This window comes from Osmerus eperlanus, chromosome 13, assembly GCF_963692335.1.
Source record: "Osmerus eperlanus chromosome 13, fOsmEpe2.1, whole genome shotgun sequence".
NCBI classification, from domain to species: Eukaryota; Metazoa; Chordata; class Actinopteri; order Osmeriformes; family Osmeridae; genus Osmerus; species Osmerus eperlanus.
The window spans coordinates 10,520,315-10,536,505 of NC_085030.1; the positions used below are offsets into that span (position 1 = coordinate 10,520,315).

Genomic DNA, 16,191 nt, shown 5'->3' on the forward strand with positions numbered 1-16,191 from the left:
TTGTTTGTGTGTGTCAGTGTGTGCGTGTCTTGTTACATTTGAGAAGGTCACAGAGCACACACGGGGCACAAACACTCTCCTCAGGAACTGAACAGAGGACACAAGAAAGTGAAGGGGGATTAGACTAGTAGAGTAGGACACAGTAAACAGGGGCTTAACTAACCGACAACAAGAAAGTGTTGCGTTTCGTCACAGAAACCCAAACACAGGATGGGGTAGCTGGGGCCTGCCCCCGTCATGTGTGTTTCTTCTTAACAAGTCTTCAGCACGCAACTCCTATTTGACCTCTGTGCTGAGTTCATTATTGTGGTGGGAAATTGATTATTGGGCAGGGTGGCAACCGGTGAGAGAGACAGGGGTCAGATTTTGGGGCCTAAGATGGCGGACTGAGGCCTACGCAGTTAAGAATTACACTCAGTAACAGGATCAAACCAGAACAGGGAAGATGAGGAATTGGTTTGACAATCTTAGGATGGGAAAAGAGTGTATATCTTGAGTAGTATGGCCTGTTATGAGAAGAACTTACATAACAATGGGTTGCTAGACGAATCAACAGGATGGTCCTGTCCGAGAGAGGAGGGGGTCCAGATAGCTTACAGCTGTGAAGGGTCATAAAGCAAGGACTGGCGGAAGTCATGTCTCAAAAGTGACAGGCAAGGCCCCCTAGAACAGTAAGGAGAAAGGGGGGCCAGGGTGAGTCAGCATGAGAGGATGGAGACAGAGTTGGGGTGAACTGGAGTTGAAATGAAACGAGGGCATTGAGAGTGGGGGCTTTCTGGGGGCTTTGGAAGAGAGAAAAGTTGATCAAAACTTTAAGAGCCAGGGGATGCGCACACAGTTTTGGGGTCGATAGGAACGGGTTAAAGAACCTTCCAGAAGGTTCTAGGATTGGGAAATATTGAGAGACAGGGCGGGGGTCTGATCCTCATATCTGTCTATATAATAAGATGTCCAAGGAAATGTGAGTGCCTTTTCAACCTTCCGTGTATGCTACATCTGCCTCGCTGAATAAACCACCAAGCCATCTTGACTTTGAAAGATATTCTGTCTCCGACTCTATTTTTGAGAATCCTTCTGAAGAGAGCCATCTCTTTTCTACAACATTATCTACCATGAAGTGGTTAATGAATCTCATTATCTAGGCCCTAGTGTTTAGTGTCTTGAATGACGCATAGGACGGTCTAAGCAGAAACACAGAGAACCTTGTTCTCATTATGGTCTGTGACACACTGGAGATCTCAAATGGACCTCATTAGAAGAGCGGATGACACAGTGCCTGGAGTCTTGAAGGCCCTCTGAGGGGTCTTCCCAAATAGACAGACAGGTTGGCAGACATACAGAGAGACGGGCAGAGATACAGATGGACAGACAGGCAAATGGACAATGAGCCTGTGTGTTTGACACAGCTTTGTTGTCTATGTAAGAATATTGTCTTTGGTCAGGGGGTTGACCTTTAGCCATAAATGTGTACAAACAGACACACACACACACGTGCATGCATTTTCTCACAGCTACACTGTCACCACAAGAAGGGGAATGTCAGAGTAAATGTCATCTGCACTCACAGTCAATAACAAAGTAGTCATCAATACACCTTGACAAGACACACATGAAACACCACAACAGCCCTGTCAGTGAACCGTATCTCATAATCTAAATGACCCACTCACAAAGCCACATGGCGTTTCAATCCTGATGTCTTATCCCCTAATACAAAAAGTCTAGTTCAGTCTGACATTCCGAGTGCACTGACAACTGCTATGGATGTGAATGCTTCAGGCCCTAAGGGAAAAGAGACAGACTATTGCTGTTCTAGTCGCCCACAGATTCAGGTAAGTAGGACTGACACGCTGAAATATTCAACACTGCTGACAGGCCTGGGCCACAGAGAGAGAGAGGAGAGGATGGTTCCTATGTAGCAGTCAGAGGATATGATGTAGGATAGCATATAGGAAAGGAGAGGAGAGGAGAGGAGAGGAGAGGAGAGGAGAGGAGAGGAAATGAAAGGAAAGGAAAGGAGAGGAGAGGAAAGGAGGGGAGTGGAGTGGAGTGGAGAGGAGAGTAGAGGAGTGAGGAGGAGAGGAGAGGAAAGGAGGGGAGAGGAGAGGAGTGAGGAGGAGAGGAGAGTAAAGGAGGGGAGGGGAGGGGAGGGGAGGGGAGGGGAGGGGAGGGGAGGGGAGGGGAGTGGAGAGGAGAGGAGAGGAGAGGAGTGAGGAGGAGAGGAGAGGAGAAGGGAAGGGAAGAGAAGGGACAGAATAAATAAGAATAGAGGAGAGGACCCATGAGGGACAGAATGAAATAGGGAGTTTTAGAGGATGAGAGGGGCTAGCTGGTACAGCTGAGCTGGCACAGGCAGTAGGAAGGTGTCAGCCATTTTATATCAGGGTGCAGTAGCCCAGCGAGACAGAGGGGGGCATCAGAGAGACCTTCACCAATAAGATAAACAGAAACGTGTGGGAGGCGAGGAGAGTGAAAGAGATCCTTTGTTTGAGTGTGAGAGAGAGGTTGGTGAACGGAAAGGCAGGGACAGAAGGATAGAATGAAGGGAATGCTGATTGAAAGAGAGGAAGAGTGGCCACAGGGGTGAAAGCAAGAGGAAGCAAAAGGATGAAAAAACAAGAGGCAACAGACAGAGAGGAGGGAGGGAGGAGATGGAGGGAGATGGAGGGAGATGGAGGGAGATGGAGGGAGGGAGGAGATGGAGGGAGATGGAGGGAGATGGAGGGAGATGGAGAGGGGGACAGAAGGAAGAAAGAGCTGTCTGATTCATTCAGTCTCTCAGCGTAATACTCATCCTCTACACCCACATCTGGTTGATTAAATCCCACACTATGCCCACAAGATAAGATGGCGGGAAAGATAGGATAACATAGACCTGAGCAAATGATCCAGGCACATGCACAAAGATACACTCACACACACCCGCGTGCACAGAAATCCTACATTGAAATATGTATGTACACAGACAGACCAATAAAGACTGAGACAACTGGATTGGAGAAGCAGGTCTGCTCCCCTTATTTAAGCTCATGGTCTCACTAACGTTAAGCTACAGTAATACTCTGTATTAATGAAAATGCACAAAATCTCTAATTCCCTCCCTTTCTCCGGCAGATGGTTCACCCCAAAATAACCATAGCCCATACTGGAGAGAGCACAGCCACACGTGGGCTAAATGACTCACTCATTCACTCCCTCCCTGTCCCGGCCTAAAACTCTCCCCAGTCGTGGGCAGACAGATACTTCTAGGAAGGGATTCTTTTTTTAATATATGTTGCTAAACAAAGATTGCACTCTAAAGGGAATAAACAGAGAGTACAACGCAGGAGAAAGGGATGGGGGGGGGGGTAGCGTGGTGGTAGGGGAGAGGAGTTTTTGAGAGTTGACTTTTAGAGACCTGGACCAAGCGTCCATGTGAGAAGCTGGAAGTATTCACAGAACAGGGGTCAATCTGCCATGTATGACTCACACGCAAAAACGCAGCCCGTCTGCCATGTATGTTTCCCTTGGTATATAAATATAGCTGTGTGTAGGTGTGTGTGTGTGTTCATGTTGATCTCATACAAAAATATTTACATCGCTTGGGAGGTTCTACAGGCAACTCAAATGACCACAGACTTGCTGTGCGTTTTCCCAGAATGCAGAGCGAGAACACCAGGAGGGGGCAAACAGCCATGGGGGGATACGAAGCCTGCAGCTGGGACTCTCTCAAACCCCTCCCGCTCTCTACTACACGATCAGTCAAGTGTGCAACAACTGCAGTCCCATTCAAGTACTGGCCTCAGTTGGCTAAGCCCGCAGCAGTGGTTCAGTCTTTTATTTCACAGGATGTGAACAATCACCTTAACAATACTGGCTTTGCGGTTGTGACGATCAGGAACGCAACATTTTGTCACATTGCACAACCATTCTGTAATGACATAACACACAATATGATGTTGAAAGGACTATTTGTTTTATCCCACACTATAACTAGGAAGGTCAGTGAGATGCATCCAGACCTTCAGTCCAGTGTGTGTGTGTGCCAACAGTGTCATCAGGACACAGTGACACGCAGTCAGGGGAGCCGGCCTACGTCTTCTATCCACGGCCACACATGAGCTCTGCAGCGTAGGCTGTTGATTCAGCATTAAAGACAACACGGTCTGACCTCCTCATTATGCTTTTTTCATGCCTCATTACCATTTCAGAGAAGCAAGGATGCACAACAGCTTACCCCAATAAATACATTGATCAAGTGTTGTGATGTTGAGTTAAGTTTTGCGAAAGTCAGTCATTTGAATATAATAAAATACGTCCTTTACACCACCTAATTACAGAAAGGTTCATCTACAATGTTCAAGGCACCCGTACAACACTGCACATACAACATCATGTACATTATGCACATGTGAGATGTGTTCACGCACATTCATTAGCGTACAGCTGGGCTATAATTTATGTGCATGAATGGAACACCCAGGTCCTGAGAAGAATGATCCAGTGTGACTGTGAGCCTGACCCTAATTCTGCTGGGCTGTACTATGAGGGGGGGGGCACAGAACTCTACCACTTTACCATGCACTCGCTGGACTGAGATCTAATCAAACCGTGGGTTATGTAAGAGAACGAGAGAGGGGTGGAGGGGTGAAGTGAGGAGCGCGGGGGGGACGGACGACGACTTTGAGACTCCGAGATGGGAATGAGGGAGATGGAGAGATAGATAGATACCATAGATGCCATAGATATATAGGTCCAACCGCAGATAGACAACTTTACAGGTCAGACCTTCTGGAACAGGCCAAGAAAAGAACTGACGTGACGACTCTTTCTTCTAATTGGGTCATAGCTGATCTGTTCTTACATTTTCTGTAGATTGTATCTTTTCTGATCTATCTGGACGGTGTTCTTTCTGCAGTTGTAGTTGTGTTATTTCCCCTGGGGGATTAATAGAGCGCTCCACTAATACTACTCTAGATTAACTCTACTGTTGGACTCTTTAAGTCATGGATGCTGGAGTTTGTGAGGCCCTCTTCTCTAGTATTCTCCAGTCAGTAGTTAACGTCTGCTCCACAACATGAATAATAACTGTGATTGTGCCATCTCATCCCCCTCTCTGTGTCTACAGCAGAGAACCACAGGACGGGTCAGTCGGGCAGACACTTTGAGTCTGCCGCAGTGTTCGGTTCTGCTGACGTCGTCACAACCCCCCGTTCCTCCTCACACTGAGATCCACAGTAGTATAACCTGGTAGACTGGCTAAGTGCTGACACTCACACTGTTCGCAGAAACATTCGGTACAGTGTGTTCCCTGGTTCTGGACCCACGCCAGGAAACCACAATGTACGTAGGTCTGTTGACACACCCACATGCACAAGCGTTCACACACACACACAATGCCTAAACCCCACAGCCTAGCCACACCTTCGGTATGAGCAGTTGTATAAAGAACAGCATGCAAATACTAGCTAAATACTAGTTAGAAAACGCTTTATTAGCTGTGAATGACAACTAGTGGTTATATGCTTGTGTGCAACTGTTAGTTTCTCTGCTGACTAATAACCACATTTCTCATGGGATATTTACAGTGTTACACTATGGTATTAAGATCGGAATACAGAGATAGAAAGAGAGAGAGAGACAGAGAGAGACAGAGAGCGGTAGAGAGCGGTAGATGCTGGTAGAGGCTGTCTGGCCAGTGAGGGGAGAGGAAGGAGAGTGCTGCCATGCTCGGCAGAGGAGATGAATGAGCATCTTGTGGAGACCTGTGCTGACAAGTGTAAGGGGAGTTAGAGTGGACAAAGGCATTCTAGTTCCAGTTCTGGGAAGCTGCACAGTGAGGCCAGACCTCCTCCCAGAACCTTCCAGAGGGTGAAGGAGGGGAGGCTCGGGGGAGTCCATGTTTCTGTGCTCTGAATGTGTGCTAGCTTGGCACTGAAGCATGTTGCGTAACATGCCCTCTGTCTCCCAGTGTGTGTGTGTGTGTATGTGTGTGTGTGTGTCATCTCAAAGTCCCTGTCATTAGTTTGATGGGTTTTCTGGTGCCACTGAAATTAGTGAACAGCTGAGAGAGTGACCCTGATGAGTGTGTGTGTGTGTGTGTTTGTGTGTGTGTGTATGTGTGTGCCATCCATTCCTCTTTGAGCTTGGTGTGAGAGGCTGTCCATAAATTGGATTACTCAAACTATTGTACATGCATTTCCATGCGTGTGTTTGGTGTGTGTCCTTCTGTGACCATAGGCCGGTGGTATTTTGCTGTGTGCGAGTGTGTGTGTTTGTGTAAATTAGATTAGCATCACAGACCTGACCTGGATGTGAGTGACGCTGGGTGTCCTAACAAAGCAGAGGCAGCATAGAGCGTGTGGCCCACTGACACACAACAGCTTACAGTACACACTGCAGCCCCGGCCACAACCCCACAGCCCTACAGGCATGGCAGAGAGAGAGGGAGGAGGGAGGGGGACAGAGTGAGACAGAGAGACAGAGAGACAGAGAGGAAGAGGAATAAAGGGAGGGACAGAGGGACAGAGGGACGGAGGGAGGGAGGGACGGAAGGGGGAAGGATGAGAAAGATCAATACAGAGGTAGGGTTGTGGCAGAGAATGAAGGGGGAGAGTAAGAGAGAAAGCAGCAGAGAAATAACTGAGGATACGGATGGGGGAGGGGAAAGAGAGCGCTGGGGCTGAAATGAAAGACTGGGAGAGAGGGGGGAAAGAAGCATGAGGGGGCATGTATGAGGAAGGGTGGAAAGAGAGCAAGGGATGGGGAGGAGGAGGAGACAGAAAAAAGAGCAGCAACAATATGAAGGATGTAAAAGGCAGGAAAACTACAGCAAGAAGATGAGGGCTGAAAAGAGAATAGATCAAGACTTGTAGTGAAAACCTAAGGATTTTCCAGTAAAAGGAGGCATGAAGATAAGGTGTGAGCAGTAGTATAGGAAGGGAAGCAGAGAGAAGAAAGACATGTAGAGATGAGTACTAATTGAACTGAACATAAATGAGAGGGAGAAGAGGGGTAGACATTTACAGAGAGAGAGCCAGACAGAGGGAGAGAGTCAGGAGAGAGATAGCATGAGAGAGAGATAAGGTAAGAGATAGAGATGTTCAAAGGGAGTCTGCAAGAAAGACAAGGAGATTAATAGATACAAGAGAGAGTGAGTGTGAGAGTGAGTGAGTGAGTGAGTGAGTGAGTGTGAGAGAGAGAGAGAGAGAGAGAGAGAGAGAGAGAGAGAGAGAGAGAGAGAGAGAGAGAGAGAGAGGAGAGAGAGAGAGAGAGAGAGAGAGAGAGAGAGAGAGAGAGAGAGAGAGAGAGAGAGAGAGAGAGAGAGAGAGAGAGAGAGAGAGAGAGAGAGAGAAATAGAAAAAGACAGTGGCTGGGGTACGAGTATCTGTGTGCAGCCATGTAAAAATAAGGCCAACAGTCTGAGCCTGCTGGCAGTACATACATACAACGCTGCTAAAGAGCATTAGAGGCTTTCGATGACACTCCCAGCCTTCCACATCACAGTGTCTCTGCTACACACAACATTGTTTAAACACTCTCCCAAATTACAAAAGACAACCCAACACATTCCATTTCCATAAACAACACACTCATACACACACTCCGAAGGTGCATTACAGTGGAAGCAGTTCTGAACGCAGACAGTCTGCATGCTAACGCAATTACACAAAAAGCACACAGACAAAAACCACTGAAGCAGAGGTATTCTGCATCCCCCCCTTCCCGCCCACCCCTCTCATAGAACAGATATAGAAACAGACATATAACTTCAATGACAATGGAGGGTAATTATGGTGTAATGCACACATGGCTGAAAAGGTAATCACACTGTCAGAAACCAGAAATGGCTTGGTGCTGCTGGAGCATCTGTCCTGACTGTGGGCCAGCATCACCAATAGGCAAATGGGCTCTACTGAAATTAAGAACCTCACACACACACGTAGGCTGATACACAACATGAAGTGTAGTGTGTGTGTGTGTGTGTGTTTGTGTGTGTGCAAGTAGAGCTAAGAGCCAATAGGAATACTGTGACCCACTGAAGTCACAACACTTAAAAACAACACTTGTTGTTTTTAATGAGACGCACTCTTTTTAATCAGGGCAGCAAATCTAGTAGTTAACAGGCATCTGCTGCATGTTACTGCAACTGTACAAGCACATCTCTCTCTCTCTCTCTCTCTCTCTCTCTCTCTCTCTCTCTCTCTCTCTCTCAAACACGCACATTTACATGCACACACATACAAACACACAAAACTGTGGGGTATAATGTATCTCCAATTCTACACAATCTTCGAACACAGCTCAATCCATTTTAGGGCATCCATCTTATTATTCCACTGCACTAATACATTTGCCACAGTCTACACTTGACAGTAGCCTATTCCTTCCTCTTAGTCCGCTGAAGACTGCGACCCCACCCCCCTTTCCTTCTTTACACTTGTTCACATTCTCTCGGTTGCCTATGAGTGCTCGCCTCCTCCTTCAGCCGTCCTTTCATGAGGAAGTTATAGGCAGAATTGTTTCACCATATCGTATTTTACGCTCGTAAACTGTCGCAAACGCATGCTGTACTGTAGCAGAGCAACGTGACGTGACCCAGTTGTGTAAATAAATACATATTTCTCTCATGTGACTTATCTAATTACGAATTCATAATTTTAGGGCATTTCCTGCACCTTCTGTGTTTACACGATCGGCTGTACGAATTAAAATGAGCTACTGACATTATCTATGTGTATTCGATTATAAAAGGTAAACCCGTTTTCTTTACATACTGTTTAAAAGATTGCAGTCCACAAAAAGGCACGTCCCCTCCCCTCCCCCTCCCTTCCGTCTACATCTTTCACTCTCTCCCCGTTACTGAGACCAATGCAAGCACGCGAGGCTCACCGACATGCGGTTGAGATGCAGCCATTCTGCTACTGCGTTGCTATGGGCAACACATCGTCGCTTAGAGACTCAGTCCCGCACCATGTCATACATGGAATGGGCGTGAAACACAAGGTAGTCTACTCGGTGATATTTTATAAAAGACCAGTTTGCCAAAATCGCCATTTCATCAATGGAAACTAGTTTACATAACGCTCAATCGTTTGGTGAAAGATGCTTGATTTTCGTCGCTAGTGTAGCGTCCCCAACCCCTTCATAGTAAATAATGAATGGCAATCGAGATGTGCACCCCACCAACCCTAGCAACAGCGAAGGGATGTGAGTCACCATGCACCAACACCTCTCTCTCCAGGACTTAAGTGGGAGCGTATGCAGGCCTGCACCATCACATACATGTAGGTCTCTCCATCAGACACAGAGACTACTACCCTCCATCCTGCCATTCACACACCATCCCTGTGCATGCTAGTCTCAACTACAGGCCTACAATGTCTTGTTTGTCCTCTAACCTGAATATTTCAACGCTGGTAGCCATGGCATGAGACCAACTGGGTTTAGACATCAGCAGAAATAACTATGCCAGTTAACATTCTGCCAGGGCTTTATTGGGGAGAAAGAAATACCTGAATATTTGGGATTCAAATATCCAATTTAACAAATAGGATTCAGGCAAATGCTAATGGATTATAAAGTTTTGTCCTAATGTATTTCTGTGAGAGCATAGGCCTACTCATGTTGGCCCAGGAAATTCTAAGTAGATATGCATTCACCTTTGAAACTGAACTACTACTATTACTTGATTGAAAGGCCAGGCTCAACCAAGTGAGACAAACAGGAACACCTCATCCTTGTCCCATGAGTTATAAAAACACACCATTTTAACTTCTGCATGCCAACGAGTTGCTTATTGAGACAAACATTTGTACTAGGCCACTAATATTATCCCTAAATATGTTGTCACTGTTTAATGGGGCAAGGTCTTCAGACAGCAGGCAAGAAAACTTTTGGCAGCAGATTTATTAGAGACTTAATGAAGTAGAGTCAGGTGGCTGAGCGGTTAGGGAATCGGGATAGTAATCTGAAGGTTTCCAGTTCGATTCCCGGCAGTGTCAAATGACGTTGTGTCCTTGGGCAAGGCACTGCACTGTACTTGCCTCAGGGGAATGTCCCTGTACTTACTGTAAGTCGCTCAGGATAAGAGCGTCTGCTAAATGACTAAATGTAAATGTAATTACATTTCATCCCACAATATAGAAAATAGATTAAACAGGTAGTAACAATGTTTTGTTCACAGTTTTACACCCTGCTCAGCTCCTTCTTACCTCTCCAGACGCACTCCTCCTATGATCGGGGACCACCAGAGTATTCCCATTGCTGCCTGGGACTATAGTAGAACCTATACTCATTCTGGGTCCAACTAACATGTACCGTTTGTCTCCGGATCTGTACTGGATGCTGTGGCAAAGTGTCCCGTCGTAGTTTGTGTCTTGTAAATACTTGGAGGAATAGTCTGGGGTTTTAGAACACTGCATCACAACCAACACGATGATGCTGACCAGGAAAAGAGTTGAAACTGACCCCAAAGTGATGATCAAATAGAATGTAACATTGTTCTCATCGTCATCTTTGACTGAGCTTTTAACATCAGAAGCTGCAAAAGCCTCTTTGGGCTCAACTGCGATGATGATCACAGTAGCTGTTGCTGAGAGTGAAACGTTGCCATTGTCTTTGACCAGTATGACCAGTTTATGTTCAGCCTCGTCTGTCTCTGTGAAGGACCGAAGTGTCCTTATCTGTCCTGTGTAGCGGTCCAGAGAAAAGAGACTGTGGTCACTAACTTCCTGCAGTGAAAACAACAACCAGCCGTTATATCCTATATCTGCGTCATAGGCTCTCACTTTAGTCACCAAATGTCCTGCGTTCACATTGCGGGGAATCTCCTCCACACCTTCAGCAGAACCGTTAGCGCTGACTGGATACAAGATCACTGGAGCGTTGTCGTTCTGATCCAGAAGAAACACATTCACTGTGACGTTGCTGCTTAGAGACGGAGTTCCAGAGTCTTTAGCCACAACTTGGAACTGGAATGTTTTCATTGTTTCAAAATCAAAACTTTTTAACGCCAATATGTCTCCGTTTTCAGAGTTTACGTTGAGAAACGATGCTAATTTATTCTCCTCTCCTCTGACTATATTATAGGAAACCTGTGCGTTTTCATTCTCATCACAGTCAGTGGCACTCACGCTAAACAACCTGGCTGCTGGTTCGTTATTTTCTGTTATATAGAAAGTATAGGGGCTCATTGAAAACTTTGGACTGTTATCATTCACATCTGATACAGTGACACTGATAGTCTTTACAGATGACAAGGATGGTTGTCCTGCGTCTTTCGCAACTATTGTTACGTCATACTGGGATTGTTTCTCCCTATCCAGAGGTGACTTGGTAACTACAGAATACATGTTATCCTGTAAAGATGGCGTTAACGTAAAAGGGACATTCTCACTAATAGAACAGATAACTTTCCCATTGAGGCCAGAGTCTAAATCGTTAACACTGATTAACGCTACTGTAGTTCCTGGTCGGGAATTCTCGGCAACTATGCTGGAAAATGATGTTACCTCTATCTCAGGTGCGTTGTCATTAAGATCAACTATCTTTATAATGACACTTTTATCAGCAGTCAATGGAGCTGATCCCTTGTCGGATGCCTGGATATCTATTGCGTAACGATCTTTTACTTCAAAATCTATCAGCCCTTTAACAACTATTTCTCCTGTATTTGTATTAATGTCAAAAAGTTGACGTAACTTACTATTCACATTGTTGCCAAATGAGTATATGACTTCGCCGTTTGAACCGTCATCCAAATCAGTGGCGTTGACTTGCACGACTGTTGTCCCAATATGAGCATTTTCATAGAGCGTCACTATATATGAATCCTGGGTGAACACTGGCATGTTATCATTCACATCTAATACCTCCACTATTATGTCGACGGTCCCTGACCGAGTCGGTTTTCCGCCATCAATGGCTGTGATCAGTAATTTATGAGTCTTCTTAGTTTCTTTATCTAGTGGTTTTTGTAAACGTAAGATAGGGAGTTTACCATTCTCACCTCTATCCTGAACCTCTAAACGAAAATGGTCATTATGACTGAGTTTGTACTGTTGAATAGAATTAATGCCACCGTCAGGATCGCGCGCGGCTTGAAGCTGGAACACGGCTCCGGGTAATGCAGATTCAGAAATTTCCAACCGTATCTCCTTTTCAGAGAATCTTGGAGAATGGTCATTCACGTCAAGCACTTCAACAGAAACATAATGGATCTCAAGTGGGTTTTCTAACACTGTTTTAAGGTTAATCAGACAAACGCTGATTTCCTCACATACCTCCTCTCGATCTATTTGTTGGTTTACATAGAGAATGCCATCGTTCTGATTAACCTGGAAGAGGGGCTCAGTCGATCCAGCTACGATTCTAAATCCCCTCTGATGCAAGGTGCTCAGATCTAGACCCAAATCCTTCGCTATATTTCCCACGACAGTTCCTTCCTTCACCTCCTCAGAGATTGAGTATCTTATCTGAGCCGAAGCGCCGCTCCAAGACAGAACCAGAGCTACCAGGAATGGGACCCACTGTCGTCGCTCCCGCCATGAAACGCATCCTCTTTGTTCCATATTTGATGGGGAAAAGAATAATCCACAGAAAGTTGTCCAGGCTATACCTTAATCGAGGACACTTTACTAATAACATTCCAATACATATGAAATAATCATGACGCAAAAATTGTTTTTGCTGTTAGTTTACAGAAGAAATTGCTCTTCAATGCTCGCTACGAATCCTTTCAGTGTTGGAGTATCACACCAGCAATGAAGTGCCGTCATACTGCTGACGAAAAGCTGGTCAAAGAAGGCGTTGTTTTACTAGTGCACTGACACCACGCGATCCCTTCTCACATTGCAGGAGTTCAGCTACATTCGAGTGGCATATCCCATTAGAGGACTGAAATATGTCTTATGAGCTGGCCAAAATACATCACACAACCTCATTTGGAGTACAACACACTGACATGTTCTAATAGAAACAATGGGTATCCTTGCAGAAAGCAAAATGTGTCTTACAATATTCATTTGTCAAAAATGTCATCGTGACGCAAAATTTGATCTTATTGCATCCAACCAATTCAAAGCTTAACAATTCATAAGAAATTCCTTTATAAAATCAGCACCACAGAGCTGGACAGCGACGACTCCTGGAACATTTCTGTTACACAGGCCCCCGTTGAAAAGAGCGATGTGAACAGACCCAATTTCACGGTTCAACACAAACTAAATGTGTAAGCATATTCAATATCCTATCCACTAAAATAAGGATTTCTGATCCCTGAAGAAACAGTCAAAAATCTCAAAGTAGCAAGCTTACCTCTTCAGACGCACTCCTCCTATGATCGGGGACCACCAGAGTATTCCCATTGCTGCCCGGGACTATAGTAGAACCTATACTCATTCTGGGTCCAACTAACATGTACCGTTTGTCTCCAGATCTGTACTGGATGCTATGGCAAAGTGTCCCGTCATAGTTCGTGTCTTGTAAATACTTGGGGGAATAGGCTGGGGTTTTAGAACACTGCATTACAATCAACACGATGATGCTGAACAGGAAAAGTGTGGAAACCGACCCCAAAGTGATGATCAAATAAAATGTAACATTGTTCTCATCTTCATCTCTGACTGAGCTTTTAACATCAGAAGCTGCAAAAGCCTCCTTTGGCTCCACTGCGTTGATGATCACAGTAGCTGTTGCTGAGAGTGAAACGTTCCCATTGTCTTTGACCAGTATGACCAGTTTATGTTCAGCCTCGTCTGTCTCTGTGAAGGACCGAAGTGTCCTTATCTGTCCTGTATAGCGGTCCAAAGAAAAGAGACTGTGGTCACTAACTTCCTGCAGTGAAAATAACAACCAGCCGTTATATCCTATATCTGCGTCATAGGCTCTCACTTTAGTCACCAAATGTCCTGCGTTTACATTGCGGGGAATCTCCTCCATACCTTCAGCAGAACCGTTAGCGCTGACTGGATACAAGATCACTGGAGCGTTGTCGTTCCGATCCAGCAGGAATACATTCACTGAGACGTTGCTACTTAGTGACGGAGTGCCAGAGTCAGTTACTACAACTTGGAATTGGAATGTTTTGATTGTTTCAAAGTCAAAACTTTTTAACGCCAATATTTCTCCGTTTTCTGAGTTGATGTTCAGAAAAGAAGCTATTGTGTTATCTGCCCCACCATCTCTCAGAATGTGATAAGAAACATGTGCATTTTCATTCTCGTCCCTATCAGATGCACTAACAGAAAACAACTTTACACCTGGCTCGTTATTTTCTGTAATATAGAAAGTATAGGGGCTCAGTGAAAACACTGGACTGTTATCATTCACATCTGATACAGTGACACTGATAGTCTTTACAGATGACAAGGCTGGTTGTCCTGCGTCTTTTGCAACTATTGTTACGTCATACTGAGATTGTTTTTCCCTATCCAGAGGTGACTTGGTAACTACAGAGTACATGTTATCTTGTAAAGATGGCGTTAACGTGAAAGGGACATCCTCACTGATAGAACAGATAATGTTCCCGTTGAGACCAGAATCTAAATCATTGACACTAATTAAGGCTACTGTAGTTCCGGGTCTTGAATCTTCGGGCACTGTATTTGAAAATGACGTCACTTCAATCTCAGGGGCATTATCGTTGAGATCAACTACTTTTATGATAACGCTTTTCTCAACGTTTAATGGAACTGGTCCTTTATCAGATGCCTGTATATCTATTGCATAATGATCTTTCAACTCAAAGTCTATTAGCCCTTTGACAACTATTTCACCTGTGTTGGCGTCTACATCAAAAAGCCTACGTAAATTATCATTTACATCGCTGCCAAAAGAATAAATTACCTCACCATTTACACCATCGTCTAAATCGGTTGCATTTACTCGTATGACTGTTGTGCCAATGGGAGAATTTTCATTAAGCATGACCGAATATGAATCTTGAGTGAAAACAGGCATGTTATCATTTACGTCTATAACCTCCACAATTATGTTGGCTGTCCCAGACCGTGCAGGTTTTCCTCCATCAATGGCTGTAAGAAGCAACCTATGGCTTCTCTTGGTTTCCTTATCTAGTGGCTTCTGTAAATGCAAAAACGGAATTTTACCGTATTCACCTCGATCTTTAACTTCTAAACGAAAATGATCGTTATGGCTGAGTTTGTACTGTTGAATGGAATACATGCCACTGTCTGGGTCGCGCGCAGCTTGAAGCTGAAACCGCGCTCCGGGTGAAGCTGATTCTGAAATCTCTAAACGTTTCTCCTTCTCAGGGAAGCTGGGTGAGTGGTCGTTCACATCAAGCACCTCCACAGTAACATAGTGGATCTCCAGTGGATTTTCAAGCACGGTTTTTAGGTTAATCAAACAGACGTTGCTTTCCTTGCAAACCTCTTCTCTGTCAATTTTTCGATTCACTTGCAAAATTCCATCGTTCTGATTCACTTGAAACAGGGGCTCTGTCGACCCAGAAACTATTCTAAATCCCCTCTGTTTCAAGGTGCTCAGATCTAGTCCCAAATCCTTCGCTATATTCCCCACGACAGTTCCTTCTTTCAGCTCCTCAGAAATGGAGTATCGTATTTGCGCCGAAGCCCCGCTCCACAACAGAATCAAAGCAACTATGAAGGCGACCCACTGCCGTCGCTCCCTCCGTTCACCGCATCCTCTTTGTTCCATGTCAAATGATAGAAATAGGAATAGTCCATATGCTACTATAAAATATCTTCTGGTTTTACCATGGCCACTTTATCCAGCATCATCTAAAACAGGACGACTGACTTTTATCCGCAGGAATGTGAAATACGATCGTGATATCCTCCAGATTCACTGTCCATCTACAGACGACTAGATGCTAGCGAAGGGTTGGACTCATGTATGACGAAAGATTTCTTCCCTTAAATCGTTATTGTTTTCATGCACTGACACCACGCGATTCCTAACCACATTGCAGGAAGCTGTTCCTTCTAACATAATATTCTACTGAGCAGAACTAACTTTCCCTTGAAGGAAAGTTACAAATCCAAAAACAAAACAACTCAAAGTAGTTGGCTATATTTATTAATCTGGGCTGTACTCCAGAAATTGAGGTGTTTCCTACTAGACAATAGACAGAACGACCACCTACGTACTGTATAGTCAGGAGTCAGGTGGCTGAGCGGTTAGAGAACCGGGCTAGTAATCCCAAGGTCGCTGGTTCGATTCCCGGCC

At 45.1% G+C, this 16,191-nt stretch overlaps 1 protein-coding gene across 7 annotated transcripts in view; it reads right to left on the reverse strand.

Moving 5' to 3' along the window:
- Window positions 1-16,191, reverse strand: part of LOC134032246 (protocadherin alpha-C2-like) — a 116,674-nt gene that overhangs the window by 66,280 nt on the left and 34,203 nt on the right. The window contains exon 1 of one of the 7 annotated variants that reach the window (XM_062476146.1): window positions 13,297-15,784. The exons of 5 other annotated variants lie outside the window; for them this stretch is intronic. In XM_062476146.1, coding sequence (XP_062332130.1) covers window positions 13,297-15,660 — 2,364 coding nt within the window. In that variant the 5' untranslated portion in view covers window positions 15,661-15,784. Of the gene's footprint in view, window positions 1-10,193; window positions 12,688-13,296; window positions 15,785-16,191 lie in introns of those variants that run through there. One more of the 7 variants, XM_062476149.1, reaches the window with a different exon arrangement.